General features: G+C 42.1%; 1 protein-coding gene and 1 long non-coding RNA gene across 8 annotated transcripts in view; one reads left to right on the top strand and one right to left on the bottom strand.

Moving 5' to 3' along the window:
* The window catches only part of PBRM1 (polybromo 1), a 97,046-nt gene that overhangs the window by 60,268 nt on the left and 12,334 nt on the right, over positions 1-24,444 (top strand). For 2 of the 7 annotated variants that reach the window (XM_075833789.1, XM_075833787.1), the window contains exons 17-25: positions 354-565; positions 743-928; positions 2,065-2,222; positions 2,379-2,645; positions 3,753-3,898; positions 5,581-5,738; positions 11,267-11,450; positions 16,804-17,014; positions 24,052-24,255. In XM_075833789.1, coding sequence (XP_075689904.1) covers positions 354-565; positions 743-928; positions 2,065-2,222; positions 2,379-2,645; positions 3,753-3,898; positions 5,581-5,738; positions 11,267-11,450; positions 16,804-17,014; positions 24,052-24,255 — 1,726 coding nt within the window. The remainder of the gene's footprint in view (positions 1-353; positions 566-742; positions 929-2,064; positions 2,223-2,378; positions 2,646-3,752; positions 3,899-5,580; positions 5,739-11,266; positions 11,451-16,803; positions 17,015-24,051; positions 24,256-24,444) is intronic. The other 5 variants (XM_075833793.1, XM_075833791.1, XM_075833792.1 and 2 more) reach the window with 3 other exon arrangements.
* Positions 13,545-13,953, bottom strand: LOC142657315 (uncharacterized). The gene is made up of 2 exons (XR_012849894.1): positions 13,765-13,953; positions 13,545-13,647 (listed from the first exon to the last, which is right to left on the bottom strand). It is a non-coding gene; the product is annotated as an uncharacterized LOC142657315 (long non-coding RNA).

Here is a 24,444-nt window from a genome sequence, read left to right as displayed (position 1 = left end):
TAAATGGGGATACTTGGAGGGTGGTGCGCTTCTTTGGTCGGACCTGTACAGTCAGTGGAACAGAAAGTAATTACTCCACCCTCAGGTCTAAAGTAGAGACCCCTCCTAATTCTGCAAATCAGAACATATCAAAATGTACGATTGCCTCGGCAACAGTATCCGCTGATCTGTTTGCGGGGTCTGCAACTCTGGGGGTAAACTTTTAATAGTAACGTGTTCTGTCGGATCCATTGGTGCTGTTTACAGCTGCAGAACGTTCCTGTTTCTTTATTCCCATCCTAAATGTCTTCAAATGCCTGGTGTAACCATGATGGGGCTTCATTGTGCTTAACAACTTCATGTTTTCTACAAAGGACGGACTCTGAAATCTATGAGGATTCTGTAGAGCTCCAGCAATTTTTTATTAAGATAAGAGATGAACTTTGCAAGAATGGCGAGATCCTTCTTTCTCCGGCATTGAGTTACACTACCAAGCACCTCCACAATGATGTAGAGAAGGAGAAGAAAGAAAAGCTACCTAAAGAACTAGAAGAAGACAAGGTCAAAAGAGAGGAGGAGAAAAAAGGTATCTATAAATCTAGGTAGTAGTGGTGGTGGTAGAAACTCTTAACCCGTAAACCCATGATAACGTACAAGTACATCATAGTGGGTGGGGGTTAGTATGGCGGGGTGTCAGCTGTGTATTACATAAAAAGTGTACTATTTTTTTTGTTTTTTATTTTTTTTTACCCACCTTGTTAAGAAGCTGAAAAGACTGAAGATCCTGGAGGAGTTTCTGGCCAGTCTGGACAATACCGAACCTACAGCCAAGACTGCAGCTTTAAAAACAGCATGTACCATGTTGGGGACTATGTTTATGTGGAACCTGCAGAGGCTAACCTCCAGCCACATATTGTCTGCATTGAGCGCCTCTGGGAGGACAATGCTGGTACGTATATCAGTCTTACTCTTTCCTAAGCATAAAACACCTAAGCAGGCTACACATCACAACCTACACTTCTATATAAGAGCACTGTTTACCAACCAGAGGTCCACTTACAACAGAGAACTCTGGTCAGGGGTTCCTCAGAACACAGCAGCAAGACCTGTCACTTTCACAGTAGAGATGGCAAACCAAGCTTCTTTGAAGTAGGAATCGGCATATGGGTTCTCAGGAAATGGAAACATTTTCAACCCTAGGAATAAAATTGGGAATCGCTGTATTAGGGAATTGTATATACAGCAATTCTATAATACACCTCTAAAAAAAACTGATCGCCTATCCTCAGGATAGACCATCAATATCTGATCGTGGGGGGTCCGATTCTGAATGGGAGAAGGCTGTAATACTGTGAACCACTACTACAAGTGTGTCCATGTTTCACAATATGGAGCAATGACCGGAATGAAGGGGGAGCACTGCGACCCCTTAAAAACAGTTGATCGGCAGGGTTGCTGAGAGTCAGACCCCCACGGATCAGACAATGATGACCTATCCTGAGGTTCGGACAACTTTTATCTAATATGTAATCTTATGCATTTTTATTTACAATTAAGATGTTGCGGAGACTCAGGAATCCCCCATAGATATATATAGTCAACCGAAGTTGACAGTTTACGACGTATTTTAGATGATGTGTATTGGCCAGATTTAGCATGTGAACTGAGACAAGCTGCTTCATGCACTGAATACAATCTGCCGTTGACAGGATAACCGAGGGAAATGAACTCCCTTTCAGATATAGTGACCTTTTCAGAGAATAGTAGAAAATTGGTGTGTTCCTTTAAAATTATAATTTATTCCTAAGGTCTTTTAGGAAACCTTTGTTAAATTTAAAAAAAATGAAAAAGAAATGCCTTTTGGTACGTTTTCTTAAATACAGATTTTGTAAAATAAGTATTGACGCTATCGCAAACCAAACCTGTACCACCTTCCCAATCACCCCAAATAATTTTTGTTATATATTAAAATAACCATTAAAAAGGGAAAACCCGTTTTTAGACATGATCTAAAACTTCACACTGCTAAAAATGAAGGAAGCAAAACTGAAAAACTGAAATGAAGAGAATTTCTTTTCCCGACAGGTGAGAAGTGGTTGTACGGCTGTTGGTTCTATCGTCCCACTGAAACATTTCATCTCGCCACTCGTAAATTCTTAGAGAAGGAAGTGTTCAAGAGTGACTATTATAACAAGGTGCCTGTAAATAAAATCCTGGGCAAATGCGTTGTGATGTTTGTAAAGGTAAGAATTACTTCTCATTCTTCTCTGCTATTGTCAACCAGGGTCCCATTGTGTTATCTGTGCCTGAGAAGTCCGGACTGGATTCTGCTGTTTTTTCCTATGGTTGCAAGTGATTATTCCATTCTGTTAATTTGTGTTCGTTTTCTAATCACACAGGAATACTTCAAAATCTGCCCAGAAAACTTTAGAGATGAGGATGTGTTTGTATGTGAATCCCGGTATTCTGCCAAAACCAAATCCTTCAAAAAGATCAAGTTATGGACAATGCCTGTCAGTTCTGTGCGGTTCAGGCCCAGAGACGTACCTCTGCCGGTGGTGAGGGTGGCCTCAGTGTTTGCACATAAAGATAAGGTAGATGAAGATGCAGCCTCAGAAAATATGGAGGACACAAAGGATGAAGATATCACGATCTGTCTGGAAAAGGTTTGTATCCTACTTTATTCATGTTAGTCTTGTGTTGGGATTTATCTACTTGAGTTATTACTAACCTTTGTACTGAAAAAAGAAAAAAAACACATTTTATTCCCAGTCTGTAGAAAAAGCTTCATACATAATTTATTGTAATCATAAGATAGTATCTACTCTTTTTGCTACAGTTGCGAAAAATAAGTAATGAACCCAGCTCCGGGGAGAAAGGTTAACCTTCCCAGATTACGTTTTATTTAGGTGGTTTCCTTTCCTGAACCTGGTTTTGTTCCCATTAAAGAGGTCCTCTGCATAGGACAATCCCTACTTGCTAGAAGGGCCTCTTCACAATAAGCTGATCACAAAGTGTACCCTGCTGGGACCCCAGTGATCAGCAGTAATTACTGGGGAAATTGTGTGTGTTCAATTTCCCTGCAGTGCCACCACAGGGAAAATTACGCATTACACAGTGCCCATTCAAATCAATAGTGTGTGTGTGTGTGTGTGTGTGTGTGTGTGTGTGTGTGTGTTTTGCAGGACAGAACTGATCATTTAGAGTGAGCGACACTCTTTGTAACTGCTCTTCTCTCTAATCAAGAGAATGAGGTACCTGAACAGGGAAACTCTCTCTATTAATTCAGAATTCCCTAATAGGGTCCTATGTTTGTCCGTCTTATTTATCAATGTGATCTCTAATATATATATTAATATATATATATATATATATATATATATATATATATACACAGTCTATATACAGCACACACAAAAAATGGCCACAGCACACTGCGAACACCACCTAAACACTATAAATAAAAAAAATATGCATTGCTGCTGAATCTACTTACAATACTGAGGTTTTTAGCGCGCATTTTGATCAAATTTGTGTGAGCCCACCTGCCACGTCAAGGTGTCCCTACGCTGCACGTGTACCCAGAACTGGGACAGAGCCCACATATTCTTGGGGATGTTAGGTTCCCAAGAATATTCTCCTTGCTGGAGTGCTGCAATCTTATATATATATATATATATATATATATATATATATATATATATATATAAAATGTATGTGTATGTGTGTGTTTTTACAAACCATGTTGAATCAAATATTTTTTTTCTTTCTAGGAAAAGGAAGATGTACCTGTTGATATGCCTAATGGGGAGCCTGGTTGCTACTATTACGAGCAGCTTCGATATAATGACATGTGGTTGAAGGTTGGGGATTGTGTGTTTATCAAGTCACATGGATTAGTTAGGCCAAGAGTTGGCAGGTGAGTAAATCTCTTTCGTGTAAGTAATAGTGCATAAAGTAGAAGTAGCCATTGCTGTCGTTTTGTCTGATTTGGCTTTGTGCTGCACCACATCGCTACATCTGAACTTTTTTATGAAATATTGTTTCGTTAGATATTCTAGCCCTTTCAGGATGTAGCTATTTTCAGCCTTGAGGAAGCAGCAATATTTTTCATTTTCTCATCACTGCGTTCCGAGGGCAATATCATAAAATGCTTAAACTTTAGTAGCTTTTTTTTTTTTAATTGGGGGGGGGGGGGGGTGTAAAAAAAAAAGAAAATAAATTTCACCATAGTTTTCTGCATTTTAAAATGATGCCATTCACCGTGCAGCATAAATGTGTTAACTTTATTCTATGGGTCGGTCCAATTATGGCGATACCAAATATGTATAGTTTTTTGTATGTTTTACTACTTTTGCGTAATAATGGCACATTTCATTAAAATGAAATTTGTTTTTATTTTGCCGCATTACAAGTATAAGGTCTTGCTTTTTGCGTGACAAATTATACTTTTTAATAGAACCATTTTGGGGTATATATAATTTACTGCTTAACTTTTATGTATTTTTTTGGTGGGGAAATGGAAAAAGAAGAGATTCTTCCGTTCTTTACGTCTTTGTTTTTCCCCATTCATCGTATGGTTTAGATAATTTGTAGACTTTATTATACGTATTGTTACGATCGTGGCGATGTCATATACGTGTACTATATTTTTATTTTTTTTTTAACACTTTCGCTAAATCCACTTTTTATGGAAACATATTTCGTTTTTTATTTTTACTCTGAACACTTTTTTTTTTTCTCCTAATAACATTTATTAAACTTTAACTATGTTTTTTAGTCCCACTAGGGGACTTTGAATTGCTATCTTCTGATCACTTATATAATCACGTGCATAACTCATCGGCGTCCCGCTATAATGTCGAGAGCCACTAATGGATCTGAGGGGTTTAATGGCCGGGAACGGAGGTAACTCAGATCCTGGCCATTGCAGCGGGATGTCGGCTGTATATTCCATCCAGCACCTGCTGCTGATGGAGGTACCATTACGCCCTGTTACGGTCATTTGACCGCAATTGGGATGTTCTGTTACTCTCTTTTGCGTGAACGGGTTAATAAAACAAAGAAACTAAAAATTCCCATAGCCCCTTATCCCACTAACATTTAGACATGTTTAAGGCATCTGAGACACATCAAAAACATTGCTACATGTGACTATATAAGAGTCCCAAAGAGTAGGGGGAAGCAACATAAATCTAGTTTAGTAAAGTCCCATGCTCACAGGCCATAAAAAATTAAAAACCTAACATCGTAGTTCAACAAAAAAAAAACTTGAGAATAAAATTATACTACTAGCAGCATACTGGCGAATATAAAGTAAGCGTAGGAGAGCTATACACCAGCATGTCCCCTATAAATGTGACTACCCAACTTAATGGTTGGAATAACGGTCTGTAGTCAGTTGATGGAGCTAGTCCCAGCATATCTAGCCCATGTGCCAGAAGATCATTACATTTTTGAATATCCCCTCTTTTTGGGTTAATGCATTGCTTTAAACAAAGAAAAAAGGTTTCCCCTTCCTGTATATTGTTCAACATTGGCCATATCCAAACTTGACCTAAAACATTTTTTTTATCAAAATTTGTCATTTTATTCCTTTAGGATCGAGAAAATGTGGCTTCGAGATGGAGCAGCCTATTTCTTTGGCCCAATATTCATTCATCCCGAGGAAACCATTCACGAGCCAACCAAAATGTTCTACAAGAAAGAAGTGTTCTTGAGTAACTTGGAAGAAACCTGCCCCATGACCTGCATTTTAGGTGGGTGCGTTTTTCTATGCTTACATTCCAGGTAGTTTCATTATGTCAGAATTTTAGATTTAAAGTCTATGTACACTTTTGAAGACCATTTTTTTTCCCTTTTAAATAAGTAAATATTTTATCGATCACATCTTCATGAACTTCTGGGGAAAGCTGGTCACGCAGGATACAGCTGTTATTGATCAAATCTAAGTTCCAGCTGATCTGACAGATTCGGCTGTGTTGGCAAGATAAAGCTACTATGTATACAGAATTCATAGAAGCTGTATCTCAAACAGTAATTTATTTTTTTTTGAATTTATAAAAAATATTTCCTAAGTTGTTCAAAATCAAATAAAACATTGATTTAATAATAATAAAAAAAATTGCTGCTGGAATAGCACTACACTCCCTGGAACCGGGTAGGACCAGCCCATAGCCGTTTTTCTTTTACAGGTCCCCTTCCTTTAGCCTCTGAGCTAGAATCCTCTGCAGTAGGGGCCATTAACCTAGCAATGCCTAGGTAACTGTGAGCAGCCTTTACCCCCTCCTCCTTATTAAGGTTGAGGAGTTGTCCTGTTGTGCAGTATCTGAGTGGACTCACTAGTCACCATAACCTCCCTTTTTTAAGGTAGTGTGTTGTGTACTCCTTTAATTTAATGTCAGACACCATAGGAGAGTCCTCACACCAGACTATCACAATTTATTATGCCTGCATTAAAAGCAGCGCAAAATTTTCATGTAGCCAACCTACTTTGGTGTGCGATGCATGCCGATCTCCTGGCCAAGGATCTGTGGCTCAGCCACCCCCAGAGTTACCCGCGCCTAGAGCTGCAGGGACTGAACTGGATTGGGCTCATTCTCTTTGCTAGTGCTGTTGGTGACCTCACTAATGTAACCCGGTCTATATTGGGCATCTTGGTTCGTCTTTCTGACCATCCATCTCTGGACTCTACAACTCTACATCTACCTCTTCCTCATGTGGTAGGTACCAAAAAACGGGTCAGGTTTTCTCAGCAACAATCGGTTTCCCTTGCATCATGTGTTTTTCCTCTAAGGGTATGTTCACACGTAGTCAACAAAAACGTCTGAAAATACAGAGCTGTTTTCAAGGGAAAACAGACCCTGCTTTTCAGACGTTTTTTTACCAACTCGCATTTTTCGCGCCGTTTTCGCGCCGTTTTTTACGTCCGTTTTTGGAGCTGTTTTCATTGGAGTCTATGAGAAAACAGCTCCAAAAACGTCCAAAGAAGTGTCCTGCACTTCTTTTGACGAGGCTGTATTTTTACGCGTCGTCGTTTGACAGCTGTCAAACGACGACGCGTAAATAACAGGTCGTCTGCACAGTACGTCGGCAAACCCATTCAAATGAATGGGCAGATGTTTGCCGACGTATTGGAGCCGTATTTTCAGACGTAAAACGAGGCATAATACGCCTCGTATACGTCTGAAATTTGGCCGTGTGAACATACCCTAAAACCTCCCTCCTCCCAGGGGTCAGGTCAGGGCGGCTTTCCCTTCTTCTGGAGAGGCCTTGTCAAAAGGGGGAGTTTTCTGATTCTGAATCAGAGCTGTATGAGGATCAATCCCCAAATGTGGTTTGTGACACCTTACAGGTGACTGCTTCTGTTGAAGAAGAAAGCTCCACATCAGTTTCCTTCCGTTGACTTAAAAGATCGCAAAAGTTTTTTCCCCTCTCAGTAGTATACCCACACCACACTGGGTGGAAGTTATGTATTCCTTTCTTGAGGACGTCTCTTCAAATTGGTCTAAATCGCTAGGGGTGGACTCCCCATTCTCCCATCTGGCGAAGATGACTACTATTCCTATGGCAGATGCCGCATTATTCTGTGACCCACTGGACCAGGTCTTCTTTTGGAGCTACTGGTTCCACCCTGTGCTCAATTTTTGCCTCTGCTTTGGTCAGTAGTGCTTCCCCTGAATGGGCCCGACAGCTCCATCATGTCGTTCTTTCAGGCCCCTCAGGAAGTATTGGTAGATCTTTTACCGACTGTCTAATGCGACAAAATATCAATGCAAAGCCTCTTTTAATGCTGGATGCTTGGTGGTCCGTGCTTCTGCTTCCACCAATGCCACCTGCAGTACAGCTTGGCTAAATTGCTGGTCCGCAGACACCGCATCCAATTCATCCTTAACTGATCTTCAATTTGCAGGTTCTTGTCTCTTTGAGGCTCGCCTAGCTGATATTTTCTCGGAAGACGCAAGTGGGAAGACCTCTTACCTACCCCAGAACAAGGTTCGTTGTACCACTTCTTCTAAGAAGTTGAAACCTCCTTTTCTGGCTTTTACAGTGCTTTGTTCTCCAGACTATTATCACATCAATCTTCCACCTGTACGAATTCTTCCAGTCCTTGCTTCCTCAGTCGCCTTCCAGAGCTACTTCAAGGGGTCATCGTACTTGTGCCACCAGACCAGATATTCTGAGGTTTCTACTCCAATCTATTTGTTATACCAAAAAAGGATGGGTCCATCGTCCCATTCGTACCTTGGGTATCAAATGACTGAATGCCTGCTTTCGGGTCTGTCATTTCTGCAAGAAGTCTTTCCCGTTCAGTCATTGCAACCATGGACCAGGGAGAGCTGCTTTGTTCTGTGGACATGAAGGATGTGTGCCTCCACGTCCCTATTTGCCAATCCCTCTAGCGCTTCGTGGTACCCCCTCACCATTACTAATTTTTGTCGCTGCTATTCGGCCTGGCAATAGCCCCACTGGTCTTCACCAAAATTCTCTCTGTTCTGATGGAATTTCTTCGGGCCAAAGAAGTTGGTCACCCCTTAACTGCACAGTATCCTGAAAAAGTCTTCATCCAGGGAGGACAACCTAGCTGCTCTCAGATCACCCCGGATGCCTTGACCTGACTCAGTTGGATCATCCTTCTCAGACTCTTACTTTGCTGGGCATAGCCTTTTGCTGACAGAGAGTGTCAGAGTGTTTCTTCTCCAGGAGCAGTTACCTGCTCTCTGGATCGTGCTCTGTACCTTAAGGCAAGGCTCCCTCACCTCTCTCTGTCCCTGCATGAGAGTCCAATCTCTTCAATGGGCGATATTCTCCTTGTGGAACTGTTCTCCAGACTCATTGGACTGAAAGATCCTTCTTCATCTGTCCATTCGTTGGAATTAAGGGTTATCTTCCTTTGCCTGCTGCATTGGACATTGTTTCTGTCTGACTTCCTGATGCAAATCCAAATGGACAATGTCACGTTCGTGGCTTGTCTAAATCACCAGGGGGCACCTGGAGCGCAGCAGTGATGCAGATGTGAGAATTCAAACATGGGCAGAACATCACAACTGTGTCACAGATCTCCTCAGTCGAGAACGAGTCGACCCAGAGGAGTGGTTTCTTCATTAGGAGGTTTTAGATCAAGATTTGTTGCAAGTGGGGCAGGCTGGACATCAACTTGATGATGTCTAGGTTCAGTCGCAAGATCCCCTGCTTTGTCTCCCAAGCCTGGGATACCGAGGCCTACGTGGTTGATGCCCTAGTGTCCTCACTCTTCCTCTTGTGCAATGGCTTCTCAGATTAATCAAAGCCGAACAGATTCCGTGTTGCTGTTGGTGGCCACGTTGTTATACACCTACCTGGTGGCTCTGCTGCCTGACACTTCATGCTCCTTTGTCACGACCTGCTTTCTCAGGGACCCCTATCCCACCAGAATTTATGGACACTTTTTGAGGACACGCGGTTTATCAGAGATTGTCCTTACGATTCTCAAGGCTAGGAAGCATTCTTTGGCCCGTATTTGTCACTGTACATGGAAGACTCACTTCCGCTGGTGTGAGGATCTTAATTTCCCTTTATTGCGTTATTCCCTATCCAGACTCCTTTTTTTCCTTTTAAGGAGACATGGATCTTGGCCTTAGGTCTCTTAAGGGAAAGGTGTCTGCACCCTTGAAGTACTTTTTACCGTCCGCTGGCATCTAAATCTTATATTCAGACTTTTCTGCAGGGGTCGCTCAAGCTGCCTCACCTTATGGATCCCTGACTCCTCCATGGTACATTATTTTGGTTCTGGACATTTTGCAATCGGCTCCATTTGGTCTCAACGAGGGATCTCTCTGCGCCTTCTCTCCTGCAGGTAGTTGAGGGGGGTGGTTAGATCTTCTATCCGGAGGGTTTCCAAACTGGCTGCTCTGTCCTGACATTCTCTGTTTCTGACTCTTCATCAGGATAGCGCAGTACTATGCGCTGTTGATTCTGTCAAAACAACGGAACCTGTCGCAATGTTGACAAACGGAAACCATTAGCAAAGTTTCCATCACCGTTGAGATCAATGGTGATGGAAACGGAAAGAAATGCCCATTGTTTTAATCCCCCCAAAAATTATATACGTCTTTTTTTATCGAACAAGCGTTTCATCAACCTTTCCCAGTATTTTCTCTGATATATCCCTGTTTCTGAACGAATTCGTCCAGTACGGAGTTTATAAACAGAACCACTAATCGCCAGAACTTCTGGACCTGAGGGCATCTCCAAATTGAGTGCCAAAGTCCAGCCTTTGGAAATGCACATTTTTGACATATCAGTTGGGGGTTGTTTCTCAAGAGTTTCTTGGTTCCCAGTGGTTTTGGGAATAAATCCGACATGAAAAACTCCGTAGACTCTGAAACTTAGTTTCCATTGAAGTTCCCTCAGTACCTTCGATTTGAATGCAGCATTAGTATCTTTCCACCCTTTGTATATTTTTTCCTGTATTTTTTCTGTATTATTTTCTGTATCCTGTTTTAATATCTGGGCAGATTTATTTTACCCATTTATTAAAACAATTATTATTTATCTCTTTGTAATTTATTTGTTTTATATGTAATATATAACAGATGCCTGATATTGAGGGTCTCCGTTCTACTTTAGGTATTATTTTGTAAAAATCCGTCGGATTCCATCAATTAGAATGCTTTTCGCAAATCGGGTTTACTAAATGCCGCCACTGGTGGTAATATAAATAGTCCTTTGGTGACACCGAGAATCTATTTAATATTTCTTTAAAGGTATAGATAAGCCCATTTTTTCGGTGTACTAATTGCATAATATCCTGCAGCCCAAGTTCTTGCCATTTTAATATAACTTTTTTAGGTATAATATCAACTAATGCCGGGTGATCTCCTACCTCGGAAAGTCTGGTTATATACGGAGAGTTTCTAAATATTTTAGTACAAATACCCCATACCTTCCAAGTATTTCTAGACAGCGTCCTATTCCTCGGTGCTACTGGTATTTCACCATTCCGTGCCAGAATTATAGAATTGAGTGAAAACTGAAAAAATAAAGCCTCGAGTTCAGTATTTACAAAATAGGAAGTATTTATGATCCATTTAATGGGATATTTCATGATATATGCCGAATTATACTTTTTTTTTTAATTTGGGAAAGATAAGCCGCCTCTGGTAGCCTGTAATCTTTCAAGAGACGTTTTATAAAATGTCTTTTCCCTCTCCACACAAATTGGAGGAAAGCTCTTTCCAACTCTTATTTCTAGATTTTTAATGATCAAGGTCTTCATTGTAATAGAATTTACGGTTTTGTTTTCTAGGAAAGTGTGCTGTTTTATCTTTCAAGGATTTTCTATCTTGTCGTCCTACGGAAATCCCTGAAAATGATGTGCTGCTTTGTGAAAGTCGCTATAATGAAAGTGACAAGCAGATGAAGAGGTTTAAGGGGTTAAAAAGGTTTTCTTTGTCAGCCAAAGTTGTGGATGATGAAATCTATTATTTCAGGTAAAATGCAATTACATTGTGTTTGTTTTCTCCTTTCCTCTAAAGGGTATGTCAAGGATTAGAAAAACATGGCTCTTTTCTTCCTGTCCATGGGTTGTGTATGGTATTGCAGCTCAGCTCCGTTTAGCCCGTTGGTGATCGCCAGTACGCCTTTTCCCGGCGGCCACTAATGGGCTTTATTCTGATGCAATAGCCTTTTCACGGCGCTGCATCAGAATAAATAAACTGAGCAGGGAGCTGTTAAAGCTCCCTGCTCTCAGCTACCAGAGGTAGCTGAGGGCTGGGAACATCCCTGCTCGACCGGGTGAGATCGATATTAGTATCGATCTCACCCGTTTAACTCTTCAGATGCGGCGCTCAATAGCGAGCGCCGCATCTGAGTGGTTTTGGAGAGAAGGAGGGAGCTCCCTCTCATCCCACCAGCACCCGGCGATAAGATCGCCGAGTGTCTGTGTCTCCAATGGCAGTGTCTCTAATAAAGGCCTGCCTGTAGTGAATGCCTGCTAGGTCATGCCAGACTCCTGGCCTAGCAGATGCCTGTCCTTTTTAAAAGTATTGCAGTGTATTATAAAAGCGATCGGAGGATCGCATACTATGGTCCCCTAGTGGGACTAGTAAAAAAGTAAAAACATTTTTTTAATAATGTTAATAAAAAAAATGAAAAACCCACTTTTTCGCCCTTACAAAATGCTTTACTATTAAATAACTAAATAAAGTAAAAAACGTACACATATTTGGTATTGCCGCGTCCGTAATGACCCCAACTATAAAGCTATTACATTATTTAACCCGCACTGTGAACGCCATAAAAATAATCTAACAAACAATGGAAAAATTGTGGTTTTCTGAGAATTCTGACTTAAAAAAAAAAGTGATAAAAAGTAGCATGTACTCCAAAATGGTACCAATAAAAACTACAAGTCGTCCAGCAAAAACAAAGCCCTCATACAACCGCATCGGCGGAAAAATAAAAAAGTTATAACTCTTCAAATATGGAGACACAAAAACAAATCATTTTGAAAAAAAAAAGCATTTTTACTGTGTAAAAGTAGTAAAACATACAAAATCTATACGAATTTGGTATCGTTGCAATGGTAACAACCCGCTGAATAAACATATTGTGTTATTTATATCACACGGTAAACGGCGTAGATTTAGGACGCAACAAAGGGTGGCGAAATTAACGTTTTTTTCTATTCCCACCCCCCCCCAAAAGTTAATAACCGTTAATCAATAAATTATATGTACCCCAAAATGGTGCTATTAAAAAATACAACTTGTCCCACAAAAAAACAAGACCTTATACAGATATGTCGACGTAAAAATAAAAAAGTTATAGCTCTTGGAATGCGACAATGGAAAAACGTAAAAAATAGCCTGGTCATTAAGGTCTAAAATAGGCTGGTCATTAAGGGGTTAAATGTTAAAAAGAACCTTTCACCTCCCCATGAATGTGTAGCGGAGTGCAGCATGTAATGGGGAGGGCTGCACAAATGGCAAGGGGGCGTGTTACTATGGCTGTGACACTGTCCAATCAGATACGGACATTGTTACTGCAAGAGCGAGGATAGAGGAGAGTGTGCGCGCACGCGCTCTCACTCTTCAGCTGTCAAGATCAGTCTTCTGCCGAACTGGCAAGAGGGCGTGTCACTGCTACGGACATTGTAAGAGCTGGAGAGGAGAGCGCGAAAGCATAACTGTATCCTACTTGTGTGACTGAGTACATTTCAAGTGAACATACGTAACCGAAGTCAGAATTTGAATGGAGGAACTCTGTGTTTTTTTTTTTCCGAAGAACCCGAACAACAAAACATTGGGTCAGCATTAGGTTGTGACGTTGGTAGTAATAATTGTAACCGGCTTTTTATATCTAGTGGTGCAGTGGACCCTACATGTTTATTTTTAATTGAATCCCACTGAGATAGCCAGAAAATCGTATTACATAAGAATTCAATAGTGGCCTAAAAAAAAAAAAAATAACCTGAAACTGCAAGTCTTGAATGTACTGTTGGCAATGGCAAGCAATCATAGGATTATGATTTAAACATTAGGTTCTAGTATAGTAAAGAAAAGTAAAAGAGAACATAACCAAAGAAAGCTTCATTCCATGTGTAATGTGAAATAAGAGAAGAGATCTCCAATATATGGAAGGACTCCGGGAAGGCCATGGTAACCGGGCATCATTCTGATCCTGTATCTGTTTGGAGAAAACAATTTTACGATTTGTAACATTGAAGGAGTAGCTGATGCATATTCTTCAGATAATGTAACTTAAAATATCGAATAAAAGCAGTACAACAGGTAGTGTAGTAACCTGAGTTGGTTGTGCTGCAGCAGGCACAACACTGATCAGAGCATATAGGAGAGTGTCAGTTGTAGCTCCTTCCAAGTTGGATAATGTACAGGTCACTACCGCTGAGTAGGTTCTTGGGCAAAAGTTGGAAGTGTAGATAGCGCAGTTTTGACTGCCAAGACACTGGTCCAATTGGAGACATTTTTCTATTGGTGATGCACTTCAATATAATATATAGCAATAAAAAGCGCAAATCAAACAGATTATGACGTCATATAGGAGTATATAAGTCCTAAATGACATCACAATATGTTTGACACTTTTTATTGCTATATATTTTTGCCGTTCATATTCTTGTGTTATATGGTCTGACGAAGGCGCTGAAACATGTCATTAATTAAGTGTTTTTTTCAACTGGAACGTGTCTCTTGGCAGTCAGTAGCACGATCTACTTTCCAAGAGAGTACATATTCTGATGGCACAGTCACCGATATAGTTTGAAGTCTGGATCTGATTTTGTTTTTGAGTTGATCTCTTCAACTTTAACATTGATTGATCAGTTTAAATGCAAAGTTCATGATACAGACGTCCATGCTGCCCTTACTGACCTATTCTTTTTTTTTTTTTTAAATCAAGTATTTTTTTATTTTCAGCAAAAACAAAACATTTGCGATACAGCATCGCAATACATACAAGACTCCCCCTCCCCCTTCTTCCATAGTATGCATGCTCATGAATACATAATAACATCACATAAATCAGTATCAAATACATAATATATCATCTACAAATCCAGTGCACATTTGAAAAAGAACTAACAAAACCCCCCCAAGGCCAATCCGAGTACTCTACACCTCGTATATTATCTACCTGACTATTGCGGTCTAGACTGCAACCCAGCCGCAACATCTGACGTTGGACTCAGGCCCCTGCTTTCCACCCATGGAGACCATATTTTATCAAATGTATGCTTAACATTCCTAGCTGTGTAAATATGTTTTTCCTTGCGTGTCAACCACGTGACTTTGTTACAGAATTCCGACAACGTAGGTGGTTTATCATCCAGCCAATGTTGTGCAATAAGCTTCCTAGCCACATACAGCATACGAGCAACAGCCAGATTAGCATGCTCAGAAATAGAAATATCTTCCACATACCCTAGGACACATACAAACGGAGTGAAATCTACCGACACTGTATAGATAGAAGAGATAGTGTCCACTACCTCCGACCAGAACTGTCGCCGCTGGACACATTGCCACATCATGTGTATCGACGTGCCAGGTTCCCCACCACACCTAGGACAGTCGGGGTGAATCCCTTTCCCCAATTTTAGTCAGAAATTCCGGCGTTCTATACACCCGATGTATCCGATATAAATGAGAAATACGATGTGCCTCATTCATAGAAAGTTTAGGTATGCGCGACAATATATCTCCCCACTGACTTTCTTCTATGGGCCCCAGATCTCTTTCCCATTTACTCCTCAATATGGAAGGTGAATCATCTAGGAATCTTATCAGAAGACTTTTGTAGAGAAAAGATATGAGACCAGAAGTATGACTAGTTTTGCTAGTAACTCCTATCAGGATATTATCCATTATGTTGACCGCATTACTCCTATTCTCCACACCGTATGCATGACGAACCTGAAGATATTTATAAAATTGGGTATGAGGAAGACCGAACTCCGACTGTAAACATGAGAATAACTTCACTTCCTGATTATCCAACAACTGGTCCATTCTACAAACCCCTTTGTCCTTCCACAAAGCAAACTCTGTTAGAGTGTTCATATGGGGCAACCAAGGCGTATCCCAAATAGCCATATATTGTGTACACCCCGTGATACTTTGAACAGTTCTAACACTCCACCATATTTTGTGCATCAAATACAGCGTTTAATAAGTTTTAGTATGCTGTTTAAATTTACAGACCTCTAGTGCCTCATATAAAGAGTCTGAACATAGGAAATGTTGTAAGAGCAGTCTATTGGAATCCACTGAGCCATCCATATTCCACCCTCTGAGATGTTGCAGCTGAGAAGCCAGATAATACAATCGGGGGTGAGGAACCGCCAGACCTCCGTCTGTCTTATCTCTCTGCAAAGTCTCCAACTTTATGCGCGCATGCCCTGTATTCTATATTAGAGACCTAAATAGCCTATTAACCTTGTAGAAGAACCGCTAAGGTAACCATATAGGTGCATTGTGTCAAAGATAGAGCAGTTGAGGCATCCATATCATTTTAATTAAATTACATCTGCCAATGACTGAGAGATACAATTTACGCCTTCATCAGGACAGACTTGAACCAGTTAATGGTCAAGCCGGAGAACCGGCCAAACTCGCCCCTTACTGACCTATTCAATTTATCAGTATATAATCCGGATATATGTATTAGGCGCACACTTGAGTTTTGAGTTTCTACTAAATTTATACCAGATATATAAATTGCTACATTCATACTGACTTGAAAAGCGGCAAATGTGTATTTGTGTGAACATGGATTGGACTGCTGAGTTTATACCTCACAAGTTCTCCATGACTATACCGCATGAATCGACTGACATCATCAGTACTTTGCAGTTGTGCAGCTCGCGGCTTTTGGGCCTCTAACTTCAAGCAATCAGATTTTATGGTAGGTTATATTCTCATCGGCTGGCTGCGTTGACATATCGGTAAAATGTAGGGCTGAATAGTTATTGTCATATTCAGCTCTGGCCTTTTATTTTCCAAATAATCACACTGGTAACTAATAGAAGGAATCATCCTCCTGCCATTTCACATTGCTGCTGAAGACTGGTTCACTGATTCAGGGAGATCTGGCAAGAGGGACTATTTACAGTCCCCCTGTCTTACTGCTGAAAAGTGAATGTAGACACAGTGTTTGTGCACCTTATTAGATGGTGTCCCGTTTTTGCATTTTTATTGGGAGCATTTCATAAAGAGTAACTGACATTAACATTAATCTCGTGCATTATTTTCACAACATCCGGAAAAGTAGAAATTAATGATGGCAAGTGAATATCCTTAAAATTCAGTTTTTTGTTTTTTTTAGGAAACCTATTGTTCCTCAAAAAGAGCCATCTCCACTCTTGGAAAAAAAGATCCAAGATTTGGAGGCAAAATTTGCAGAGTTGGAGGGTGGCGATGATGATATTGAAGAAATGGCAGATGATGATGGAGAGATGCTGGAGGCCCCATCTCTCCCACAGCTCCAAACCCCCTTGTCTGGTGAACTAGATCTCATGCAATACACTCCCCAGCAGGTAAAGGAAAAGAACATATAGGAGAATTCACAAATCTATTAGTCTGGTATTGATGGATTTATATTGTTGAGAGGGCAAATGGCCACCATCAAGCTTGTACGTTGAGAACACGTTTTATGTAATGCCCAGGTGCCATACAGCAAAAACTTCAGACCAGATTTAACATATGTTTATCCCCAAGGGACATAAAGTGGACTTAACATAAGATATTGGAAGTGATATGGTTCTATGTTTTTTGTTTTTTTCCCGTTTGTGCAGGTAATGTTTTTTTTATTGCGTTTGTCTGTCGTGCTCACACTGAAAATGGACAAAGTTTATGACAGAATTTTTTTTAAGATAATCTTCAAACCTTTTTTAAAGGGGTTCTGTACTTGTGAAATTGTAGCTCAATGGATTTTAAAGAGGCTCTGTCACCACATTATGAGTGCCCTATCGCCTATATAAGAAGATCGGCGCTATAATGTAGGTGACAGCAGTGCTTTTTATTTCGAAAAACTATCTATTTTAAACCACTTTATAACTGATTTTTAGCTTTATGCTAATGAGTTTCTTAATGCCCAAGTGGGCGTGTTTTACTTTAGACCAAGTGGGCGTTGTACAGAGGAGTGTATGACGCTGACCAATCAGCATCATGCACTTCTCTCCATTCATTTACACTGCACTAGCGATATAGTTATATCGTTATGTGCAGCCACATACACAAACACTAACATTACTGTAGTGTCCTGATAATGAATATACATTACTACCAGCCTGGACGTGATGTTTATTCAGAATCCTGACACGGCTGAATCTTTTCTGTGAGATTCCAGCAAGGCAAGTGTAATCTCGCGAGATTACGATATAACCTGTCATTTCAAACGACATTACGCCTGCCTTGCTGGAATCTCACAGAAAAGATTCAGAAGTGGTCAGGATTCTGAATACACATGACGTCCAGGCTGGTAGTGATGTATATTCATTATCAGGACACTGCAGTAATGTTAGTGTTTGTGTATGTAGCTGCACATAGTGATATAACTATATCGCTAGTGCAGTGTAAATGAATGGAGAGAAGTGTATGACGCTGATTGGTCAGCGTCATACACTCCTCTGTACAACGGCCACTTGGTCTAAAGTAAAAACACGCCCACTTGGGCATTAAGAAACTCATTAGCATAAAGCTAAAAATCGCTCACAAAGTGGTTTACAATAGATCGTTTTTCTAAATAAAAAGCATTACTGTCACCTACATTATAGCGCCGATCTCCTTATATAGGAGATAGGGCACTTATAATGTGGTGACAGAGCCTCTTTAAGTTAAAAATAATATATACACTTTTATTGTAGTGTTTTATTATTTTAATATTATTTTTTTTGTGTTTTTTTTTCTCCTGATCCTCCGACTACTGCACTAATATACATATTGTGCTTCCTCTGGGGTTGCTATGGTAGTATCAACAGAGTAAGCCCTTATTCACACGACAAGGTTTCCCGGCCGGGTGACGGCCGTTCATAAATCGGCCGTCACTCGGCTGCAGTAGGAACAATAGACCCCTAATGGCCGTCAAAAAATGAGACATGCCCTATTTTCGGCCGTTTACCCGGCCGCCCGGCTCCCATAGAAGTCTATGTGGCCGGGTAATACACGGCCATCACCGGAATGTGTCCCGAGTGATGGCCATGTATTCCGTCGCTCGTGCTCTCTCTTCTCCTCACAGTGCAGAGTGCATGTGAGGAGGAGGAGGGTCTTTCTTTGCTCCCTGTAGGAGTCGGAATCCCCAATCCCCGGCCGGGGATTGGGGATTCCGCTACAGGAGAAGTGAGTGTACACTGTCCATATATGGACACAGCGACGTCACTCACTTCTGAAGCGGAATCCCTGACTCTATGGCCGGGGATTCCGCTACAGGAGAAGTGAGTGACTACACTGTCCATATATGGACACAGCGACGTCACTCACTTCTGAAGCAGAATCCCCGACCCCGTGGCCGGTGATTCCGCTACAGGAGAAGTGAGTGTACACTGTCCATATATGGACACAGCGACGTCACTCACTTCTGAAGCGGAATCCCTGACTCTATGGCCGGGGATTCCGCTACAGGAGAAGTGAGTGACTACACTGTCCATATATGGACACAGCGACGTCACTCACTTCTGAAGCAGAATCCCCGACCCCGTGGCCGGTGATTCCGCTACAGGAGAAGTGAGTGACTACACTGTCCATATATGGACACAGCGACGTCAATCACTTCTGAAGCGGAATCCCCGACTCTATGGCCTCATTCACACGACGGGGTCCGAGTGTCGGCCGATAAAATCGGCCGTTTTGGGCCGTTTTTCCCGGCCGGTTTTCATCCGTTCCGGGCCGTGTTGCCGTTTTTAACCACACACTTCCCTCTGTAGATAATGACACACACTGGCCTCTGTAGATACTGCCAAAGCTCCACCTGTAGGTAGTGCCACCCAGCCTCCTGTAGGTAGTGCCACCCAGCCTCCTGTAGGTAGTGCCACACAGCCTCCTGTAGGTAGTGTCACACAGCCCCCTGTAGGTAGTGCCACCCAGCCCCCTGCAGGTAATGCCACCCAGCCCCCTGCAGGTAATGCCACCCAGCCCCCTGCAGGTAATGCCACCCTGCCCCCTGCAGGTAATGCCACCCTGCCCCCTGTAGGTAATGCCATATATATATGGACAGTGTACATTCACTTCTCCTGTAGCGGAATCCCCAATCCACGGCCGGGGATTGGGGATTCCGACTCCTACAGGGAGCAAAGAAAGACCCTCCTCCTCCTCACATGCACTCTGCACTGTGAGGAGGAGAGAGAGCACGAGCGACGGAATACATGGCCATCACTCAGGACACATTCCGGTGATGGCCGTGTATTACCCGGCCCCATAGACTTCTATGGGAACCGGGCGGCCGGGTAAAAATAGGGCATGTCCCATTTTTTGACTGCCAGGTTTCCCGGGCCGTCAAAAAATCGGTCGTGTGAATAGCCCCATTAGGGGTCTATTGTTCCTACTGCAGCTGGGTTACGACAGATTTATGAACGGCCGTTACCCGGCCGGGAAACCCTATAGTGTGAGTAAGGGCTTACTCTTCTGTGCATAGACATCTTTTCAGGTCAGTCTATTGATGCTACCATGGCAAAACCACAGTAAGCATAAGGCTCTATTCACACGACAGGGTCCAAGTGTCGGCCGATAAAAACGCCCGTTTTTGTCAGTTTTTTTTCTCGGCCGTTCTGCATCCATTTTGCATCCTTGACGTTTCCGTTCCGGGCCTTGTTTCCGTTTTTAACGGTCTATTTTGAAACGTTTTGCACCAGGTTTTTTCCCTGTCCGTTTTAAAAATGGATGAATTTCAGTTGTCAATTTTTTTTGCCACACACAGCTCTCTGTAGATAATGCCACACACAGCCTCTGTAGATACTGCCACACACTGCCTCTGTAGATACTGCCACACACTGCCCTCTGTAGATAATGCCACACACTGCCCTCTGTAGATAATGCCACACACAGCCTCTGCAGATAATGCCACACACTGCCCTCTGTAGATAATGCCACACACTGCCCTCTGTAGATAATGCCACACACTGCCTCTGTAGATAATGCCACACACTGCCCTCTGTAGATAATGCCACACACAGCCTCTGTAGATACTGCCACACACTGCCCTCTGTAGATAATGCCCCACACAGCCTCTGTAGATACTGCCACACACTGCCCTCTGTAGATAATGCCACACACAGCCTCTGTAGATAATGCCACACACTGCCCTCTGTAGATAATGCCACACACTGCCTCTGTAGATAATGCCACACACTGCCCTCTGTAGATAATGCCACACACAGCCTCTGTAGATACTGCCACACACTGCCCTCTGTAGATACTGCCACACACTGCCCTCTGTAGATAATGCCACACACTGCCCTCTGTAGATAATGCCACACACTGCCCTCTGTAGATAATGCCGCACACTGCCCTCTGTAGATAATGCCGCACACTGCCCTCTGTAGATAATGCCGCACACTGCCCTCTGTAGATAATGCCTCACACTGCCCTCTGTAGATAATGCCTCACACTGCCCTCTGTAGATAATGCCTCACACTGCCCTCTGTAGATAATGCCTCACACTGCCCTCTGTAGATAATGCCTCACACTGCCCTCTGTAGATAATGCCTCACACTGCCCTCTGTAGATAATGCCTCACACTGCCCTCTGTAGATAATGCCACACACTGCCCTCTGTAGATAATGCCACACACTGCCCTCTGTAGATAATGCCACACACTGCCCTCTGTAGATAATGCCACACACTGCCCCACTGTAGGTAGTGACACACAGCCCCCTTGTAGGTAGTGCCACTGTAAGGGACCACTCCAGGAGAAGTCTCTGACGTCACTGTCCATATGTGAACAGTGACGTCAGGGACTTCTCCTGGAGCGGTCCCCTACTTCTGAAGCGGAATCCCCGGCCACAGCGGCCGACACTGTGGCCCGTGATTCCACTCCAGAAGTCCCTGACGTCACTGTACATATAGTGACGTCCGGGACTTCTGGAGCGGAATGACCGGCCGTTGTGGCTGGGGATTCCGCTTCAGGAGTAGGGGACCGCTCCAGGAGAAGTCACTGTCCATATGCTGTGGCCGGGATTAGGGATTCTGCTCCTACAGGGAGCAAAAAAAATCTCCTCCTCTTCCTCACATGCACTTCGCACTGTGAGGAGTAGAAGAGAGCGAGCAGCAGATAGCACGGCTGTCAGTCGGATCACATCCAAGTGACAGCCGTGTTTTGCACGGCCCCATAGACTTCTATGGGAGCCGTGTGGCCGGGAAAACGGCCCAAAATAGGGCATGTTCCACTTTACCGGACCGCCAAACCAGTTTATCGGGCAGTCAAAACACGGCCGTCACACGCCCAAGAATCCCTGTCTTGTGAATAGGGCCTAAGGTTTACATTACTGTAGCAGTTAGACAAATCAGGAGAGAAAAACAAAGATTGTTAGAAAGTGTCATTATTTATTACAATGTAATAAGCTACCTTTTAAGCACGTAGGACCCCTTTAAAGATGGCACAATCTATTAAAAAAAGGACACAAAATAATTATTTCAATACAGTGTGCCCCTTGACTAAAGGAACCATTTTAGTGTGAGAATTTTTTCTTAATTTTTTTGTTTATGTGCTACTTACTACCTTTATAATAACGTGTTTTGCTTCTGTGAGATGTCCGTGTATGCCAATAATATCAGCCAACAATATTTTTGTTTCAATACATTTTTATTTAATTTTTAAGTTCAACCAAGAAAAAAATAAAATTGGAAAAAATGCAATTATTAATTTCACATATGCACATGCTTGGTCTAAAAACTAAAAGATTATAACATGTTAAGAAATATTATAAAAGTAACTGCAACAATTAGGTAGAATGATGTGCTAAATTCACAGAAAATATGACTTGACCTTTCTCATAGGAAAAAAGCGAAGAAGAAAAAAGAGAAACTAGAGAAGTAAAAGAATTTATAAAAAGAGGGCGAAAGGCTGGTCTTCATTGTGCTAGTGGAGGGGGCCAGTGGTTAGAGGGGAGTAAAGGATTAAAGGGAACCCGTCACCAGCATTTCACCTATTGAACTTTACTTATCCCTCACTGGCCGCTGCTATAAAAAGTTCATTGCTGTTATCCCCTCTCCTAAACTCCTCCTCCGACTGTAAATAACGGTCTGCAAACATTTTGCGCTTTTTATCGTAATAATCCGGTGTCCCTTTGTGCGCACACCCCAGAAGAGGACATCAATGCACAAGTGCGGGATTTTGTGTGCTGGGGGAAGGCGAGGAGCTGTCAATCAAAAGTAAGGAGGCGGGGTAAACTCAGAAAGACTTGAGGAATGAAGATATCACTCTGTTCAAATGAAGATTTGACTCTTTTCATATGAAGATATGATTCTTTTATGGTCATTAGCATACGGTGCGGGAAAACAAAAAAAAAACTGAATACTAAAGCCATAGAGCCGACTAAGAAGACCATTATCGGTTATAAAGAAATGATTTTTCACCCACTACCACCAGGTATTGCTGGTTTAATAGGTGAAATGCTGGTGACCGGTTCCCTTTAAGGTAGTAGTGGGCCTCTATAATCCACGGGCTTCAAATCTTCTTACATTTAGCATGATTTATAATAAATGCCCAAAGATCTAGAGCAAGAACGGGTGAGTCATAGACAAGCCTGTCATATATGTAGCATAATTCCTTGGGCGCTGAACTCAAAAAAATGTGTGTAGTTGGAAAGGGGGTATCCTATGCAGGGTATATCTCCATGATAATATCTTAACAGCCTAGCCAACTCTATTTTGTGGTGTTTCCGATCACTTTTAACGCATTAAGAAAATGCAGACAACAGACCAGATGCATGTATAAACTTCTGAGCCCGATGTCCTCTAGACACCTCATTGAATTAATGGGTTTTTCTTATCAAAGACAACCCTTTTAATATTGCATGGTGTCCATTCAGTTGAATGGCCCAAGTTTGCCAAAGCAAGTGCCGCTGCTTGTTAGTGGTTTTTCTCTCTGGCTAATAGAGGGAGGGAATGAGTGGGGACCCCCCCCCCCCCTGTAAAACATCCATATGCTGTTTAAGTACCCCAGTGTCCCTAAAGTAGTTTTGAGCTGTTATTTGTTTTATTATTGAATTAACTGGAAAAGTACATTATACAATAGGATTTGGTAGATAATATGTAGAAAAACAACGGGAAAATCGCTCCAGATAGAATCATTGAGCGGCTTTTCCATTTTCTGTGTGATCTGCGGTCATTATCAGGGTGCTTTCTGCTCATCTTATGGCATTTTAAGTTGGTGTCCCATGTTTGTTGCAAAGTCAGTCTTGGTTTGCAGAGGCTTTGCCGCTTGGACAGAATAAAGAAAAGCAGCAATACCACGTAGAATATATATGTTGTCTTCTAGCTTATGCTATTCCCTGTCTGAACGAAGAGTTTCTTTCTTACAAATGCAGAATTTTTTTTTTCGTTAATCCTTTGCAATTGGTGTTTTAAAACACTAAATCAGGCCGCCGCACAACCAAGCTCCCCTCGATGCACCGACGACCTGAGGCCGGGGGTCATGCTGCCCTCCCCTTCCTCATTGACGCAAGGGGGAAACCTAACAGAGGCAGCACCCACTGAGACACCCAGTGACAAACAAACGAAAGATGGCGAACCAGGGGAGACAGTGGACAGCAAATTACCCAAACAGTTTTTAGACACCGGAAAGGTAAATTATGAGAGCCAAGGTCAGGCCCGCTGTTATTTTCCAGTATTTAGATGGATAGTAATCTCTTCTCTTTGGGGTGGGAGGGCGGATTGCGTGGTATTGCTGCTTTGTCGTGGCTGTGCTTGCGTATCTGCTGAATGTCTTCCTAGCTTGTTGTTTTTTTTTTCTTTTATGTGTTTCCATTTCCTA

This window comes from Rhinoderma darwinii, chromosome 7 (genome assembly GCF_050947455.1).
Source record: "Rhinoderma darwinii isolate aRhiDar2 chromosome 7, aRhiDar2.hap1, whole genome shotgun sequence".
NCBI lineage: Eukaryota > Metazoa > Chordata > Amphibia > Anura > Rhinodermatidae > Rhinoderma > Rhinoderma darwinii.
The sequence above is the reverse complement of the archived record's forward strand: the minus strand, read 5'-3'. Positions and strand labels throughout refer to the sequence as shown.